Here is a 5945-nt window from a genome sequence, read left to right as displayed (position 1 = left end):
TGCAGATCCCATGTCGCCAAAGTCCCCAAAGCAGATCCCATCTTCCACAGAACAACTGGGCCAAGTTGGCTTCAAGCAACACCCCATTGGGGGGGGCTAAATTAAGATCTCAGGGTCATCCTGAGTCCAAAGTCTAGAGACTTTTTGAAACATAAAGTACAGAGAGAAACAGACTGTTTGCGGGATAAGTAGGTGTTCTTTCCCCATGGTGATCACACAGTGGGAACATCACTTCCAGGGATGTTCCAGCCAGGGTTCTCCATGTGTGGGAGATGGAACCACTCATCTTACCTACCACAGCCCCCACCAAAGCTCTGCTCACAGAATCTTTAGTCATCTTCCAGAGGGAAGAAATTAAGACTCCAGTGCCAGAATCCAGGGAAAGGAATTAAGATCAACTCTGGCAGCTGGGAAAGACCAGGGGAAGCTGGGATGGGGGAGTTGCTTGGTGACTGACCCCACCAGGCTCACAACTGGTATCATATCATCTTCTATGTGAAGACTCTTCTCAGTGTGAGGAGGGTCTGGTATTGGAGGTTGCAATCTCTCAGTATTCTGCACAATATGTGATGTGATCCAGAATCAAGGGTGCAGCAGCCCGAGCACTTCTATTTACTCTCTGATTTCCATTTATCAGGAATTCCAGACACTCTAAATATAACCTCTCCTATTTCTCCCCACATCACCCCATTGTATACAGCAGGAAACTGAGAACAATTTGCTCCAAAATAAAATATGTTTCTAGACTAAACATAATTCAAATCAGGATTAGGAACATCAGCCCCCACCCCCATCTTTCTTAGCTCAACTTTCCTGTCACCAGCAGAGTACAGGTATTGGAATGGGGACAAGAGAGGGGTCCTTCAAGGTATAAAGTCATGCTCAAACACAAAGAGCATTTGATATTTATATTTGAGATTACTAAGCAACACACAAGGCAATGTGAACTTTTAAAAGAAAACATTTTCAAACACATTTTACTGTCCTATGTTCCCCATTATGTCTTTCCTCATAAGCCAGCCACTATGCTCTGGTAAGACTCCTCATGGATTTCCAACATGTCTCAATTTTGTTGGCTTCTCCCTGGCTTCAAACATATCCATTGTGAGTCCAGTAAGTGCTTTCTAGAATGCATCAGTATTGTCAGTGGGCAGAGTTTGGTCTGTGTTTTCTGAAGGCTGGTTTGCCCTCCCTCTGATCTACAGTGGACACAAACTCTGGTTTCCATGGATGTCACACAAGTCATCCTCCTCAAAGGTGTAGTTGAGGAAATGCTTGTGGACAGGTGACCTTGAGCTTCCCCCCATTGACACTGACTCAGCACAGTCACCACTTAACTGCACACTAAGGCCCACATTTAATGCTTTAAGTGCCAATTTTACTTCTTAAGTGTATTCCTCAACCACAACCAAACATTTCTAATGAAACACTATGGCTGCATTTTAAACTAGCAGATTCTGGTATGCAAGAGCTTTGGGAAAGTTCATTCTTTCACTTAACTAATGTCCTGGGCATCTACCATTGCTGAGTATTGTTTCAGACACTGAAGACAAAACAGTGAATGAGACAGGTGATTTTTTGTTCTCAGGAACACTCAGCCTCATAAGCAAGACATCCCATAATGAGTCAACAAATGAGAAGACCTTACACAGAGCTACATGCTAAATATACAATAAAGCTAATCATATGGGATTTATCAGAGGTGGGTCTACTTATATTTTCACAGAAGTCTGTCTGAAGAAGTGCTATGTAATTGGTGAAAGAGACAACAAGAAAAAATCAGCTACATGAAGACCCAGGCAAAGATACTGCCAGGTCAGGAACATAGCCAGTGCAAAGGTCCTGAGGCTGGAAGGGCCTGAAATGTCATGTGCCTGGCAGGAGATACAGTCAGAGAAATTAATGAGAATCAGGTCAGGAAATGCTAGGATTAGGAGGCTGGATATCAGTCTGGGTCTGATGAGCCTCATTTGCACAAGAGACAGTATATTGCTTTGAATTTTTAAAAGATCATATCAGCTGCTGAGAGTAGAAAAAAAGTTAACCTAGAAAAAGTGGAAATGGCTTCTGCAGTGTCCTGGGTGAGAGATGCTGGTGGCTAGGACCAGGGGAGACAGATGCAATTCTGAGTTTTCTTGAACCTGTTATATGTGAGACAAAGGCTTGTGAGGTTGGTCTTTTGGGTTTTACAAGATGGAATTCTGAAAGTGAAAAGTCCTGATTCTGGGGGGAATTGGGGAGTCACCTGTACTTTATAAATGCACAGGAAGGGCCAGAGCAGAGCAGAAGTAGTGCCAGATTACATGGCTCATCACTGGGTTAGGTGAGGCAGGGAATAGTGTTTCATTATATTTACTAGTGACCCAAACCAGAACAGTCTTGGAGAAATTTACACAAGGAACTGAGCACTGTGGCCTACAGGATTCTAGCCAGTAAAGCCAGCCCTAGGCTTTGTCCATGTGCTCGTCACAGGTCCCATTATAAATTTTCAGAATGTTTCTAAGCATCTCTGAGTAGGTCCTGCCTACTTAATGGTCAGAGTTTTGAGATCAGAGCTTGTCTCCAATTTCCACTGCTCTGTTCACCTCACAGCTGCTGTGTGATGAAGATTATCCTGGCTAAATTGAGGTCAAGATGAGATGGTGACACTGCATCTGAAAAATGACCAGACTGTCCAGTCTGCAGCATGATGACTGAGAGCACAGGCTCCAGATTCAGACCACAGTGGGTTCAAAGTCCTTTGCCAATCACTATCAGTGTGGTCTTGAGCCAATTCCTTACTCCAAGCCTCACTGCCTCCATCTGAAAAAAAAAAGGGAAATAAAAGCATTTATTTTTTAAGGTAGGAATTAAGAGAAAGTGCATGTAAAATCTTATCATGATTGTACTTAATAAACACTCAGTAAAAAGTGGCAATTTTTATAGATAGAAAACTGTTCATTCATCTCCTTACAAATGAGCTTTGTTCCAAATTCTGAGCACACAGCAAGGCCAGGCTCTCTGTATTGTGCCTTTCAATGTTATCTCTTCACGTTTCAGTGGGATATCTAGAGGGAAGGAGAACGAGACAGGACTCAGCGAGTTCCTCCTGCTTGGCATCACCAGTGACCTTGGGCAGCAACAAGTCCTCTTCTGGCTCTTCCTGTGTATGTACCTGGTCACTGTGGTTGGGAACACACTCATCATCCTGGTCATCTGTTCTGAACCACACCTGCACACTCCCATGTACTTCTTTCTCACCAATCTCTCTTTTGTTGACATCTGCTTCACCACCAATCTGATCCCCAAGCTCCTGGTCAGCCACATGGCAGGAACACAGACCATCTCTTACCCCTACTGTCTGACTCAGATGTACTTCCTCATCTCCTTTGCCAATGTGGACACCTTTCTGCTGGCTGCCATGGCTCTGGACCATTATGTTGCCATCTACAACCCCCTGCAGTATTACACCATCATAACCCCCCAGCTCTGTGGTGGGCTGGCAGCTCTTGTGTGGGTCTGTTCTGGCTTCATCTCCCTGGTCCACACGCTCCTCATGAGCAGGCTGACCTTTTGCTCTTCCACCCGGAAGATCTCACACTTCTACTGTGATGCTTACCTGCTCATGAAGATTGCCTGCTCAGACACACATGTCAATCAGTATGTGTTCCTAGCAGCCACGGTCCTGTTCATGGCCCCCTTTATGCTCATCATGGTCTCCTACATCCGCATAGCCATAGCTGTCCTCCAGATTCCATCTGCCAAAGGGAAGCACAAAGCATTTTCCACATGTAGCTCCCACCTGTCTGTGGTCACCCTATTCTATGGGACTGTCCTGGGGATCTACACATGACCCCCAGACTCATTCTCAGCCAAGGACACAGTGGCAACCATCATGTACATTGTGGTGACCCCCATGTTGAACCCCTTCATCTACACCCTAAGGAACAAGGACATGAAGGAGGCTGTGAGAAAACTCTACATCAGGGATTCAAGATCCTCTTAGTGGTGGTGAGAGCTGGGCTGGCACACGGAAAGACATACAGCAGAAGGAAACAGAACAGACTTCACATCATCTTAACACCAACCTCCTCCACACACCAACTTGGACTGTTTTTAAAAAACTAGAAATTAGAAGGGAATTTCATTGTGTTCAGAAGAGAGAATTAGAAGAGATAATTACTTGTATTTCTGGGAATCTATTTCAGCTGCAGGGTAATAGAAAATTCCAATTACATTGACTTAAACAAAATCAAAGTTGATCTTTGTCTTCCATAATGACACATCCAGAGTGGAAAACCCCAGGCTATAAATGAGACTCCCAAGGTCTCTTGTCTCTTCAGTGATCCATGGAGTGAGGCTTTTATTCTCATATTTCTAAGATTCTTGCTGAAGCTCCAACCATCCTATCCTCCCCCAGGAGAGGAGAGGATGGACAAAGGGGTTTATCATTTCTGAGGGCTTTTCCGGAAGCCCTACTCAGCTCCTCCTGCTCACATCTCAGCTGTGGCCCACTTGCAAATAGGCTGGAAAGACAGTAGCTATTTTTTGTTGCTGTCCTGTTCATTTAATTGCTAGGATTATATTTACCACCACCTCCAAGAAAGCAGTAAGAAAGGGAAAGGAAGACATGGATAATGGAAAAAGAGCTTGCAGGCAGGCCACAATACCTGATTCTCATTTTGCCACACTAACAAATGTGAAGAGGTCACCTTGCTATTTTAGAGTAAATCTTTTTCCTGGCATTAACAGTCTTAATTTTTTTAGAAAGAGATTTAATTTGGGATTTATTTTTCCTCCATAAAAATATAGTGTGCTGGAAAAGATTCACAATGTTCAAACTTTGTTCATTATAAAATTAATGTATGTTGATGATGAAATAAAGCCAAAATACTCTAAATGTAATGAAAGAAGTAATAAAGCATCTAGTAAAGTATTCACATTAGAGCAAACATCAAATATTTTTAAAGAACACAGATCTCTAGGTTCAACATCAATTTTTTTAATTGGCTGCTTTTTAAGTTTTTCTAAAATGTTTGAAATTGGCAGCCTCCATGATAGGAGAGAGATTACCCCTCTTTCCTACCCCTTAGCGTATTCCAAAAGATAGCAAACAATTGATCCAGAAAGGTCCTTTCATACGCAAAGCAACCAATCCAGAAGCCAAACCATCCCGTGTCTTCCACCAGCATTTTATGTTCTTGTCTAATAATTTCCCGCCTAAACCATCCCAGGTTTAGTTACTGAGACAAATTGCTATGTCTAAGAATTCACTGAAATTTTTCAAACAACTCAATCCTAACCCTATTATTTCTTTGTAATCCTGAACATAACTGAAAAAAAAAATCACAGCTCATGCTTATGTTTTCCTCTTTCTTCCTCTACTTCCTGACCAGCCCTGGTGCTTCCCCATGCCTTACTGCACATGTCCAGGCTTCTTGTTGCTAGACATGGGAGAATAGAAACTTCTTCCCTCATGGCAGTCACGTCTGTATCTTCATGTCTTATCACATAGAATTTTAAGAAATCCTGGCATAGTTTCTGTACAAATAAAACAAACAAAATCCAAATTCTTTACAGAAAAAAATAAAAATATATTTTTTAAAAATTGTCTTTTATTATCAATAAAATAAATCAATTTATCTTTAAAAAACTATTTAAAATAAAGCAATATAATCCATAAAATAAAGCAATTTCATTTTTTTAAAAAACATATGTATTACACAGAGCTTGTCACAGCATGCCCCTTTTGTTTTCTTAATTCAGGAGGCAGGCCTAATGGAAGGAAGTGGGGGGAGGGAGAAACAGCATGATGATAGTGGGGCTTAAAGAAGCACCTATCAGATAGAGCACTAATCTCTAGGTATATAAAGAACTCAAAAAGCTAAACACCAAAAAAACCAAATAACCCAATAAAATAAATGGGCCAAGGACCTTAATAGACACTTCTCAGAAGAGGAATACAA

General features: G+C 42.1%; 1 protein-coding gene across 1 annotated transcript; it reads left to right on the top strand.

Moving 5' to 3' along the window:
- Positions 1-1787: 1787 nt before the first annotated feature.
- On the top strand, positions 1788-5439 carry LOC124106303 (olfactory receptor 1D2-like). Its single transcript, XM_058585443.1, is given in 2 exon segments — positions 1788-1815; positions 2961-5439. Coding segments are annotated over 2 exon segments (1053 nt in total). The 3' UTR covers positions 3986-5439.
- The last annotated feature ends 506 nt before the right edge of the window (positions 5440-5945 follow it).

Source organism: Marmota monax, unplaced genomic scaffold, assembly GCF_021218885.2.
Source record: "Marmota monax isolate L192 unplaced genomic scaffold, Marmota_monax_Labrador192_F-V1.1 WCK01_AAM20220418_F8-fsc00708, whole genome shotgun sequence".
Taxonomy (NCBI): domain Eukaryota; kingdom Metazoa; phylum Chordata; class Mammalia; order Rodentia; family Sciuridae; genus Marmota; species Marmota monax.
This window is presented reverse-complemented; position numbering and strand designations above follow the sequence as displayed.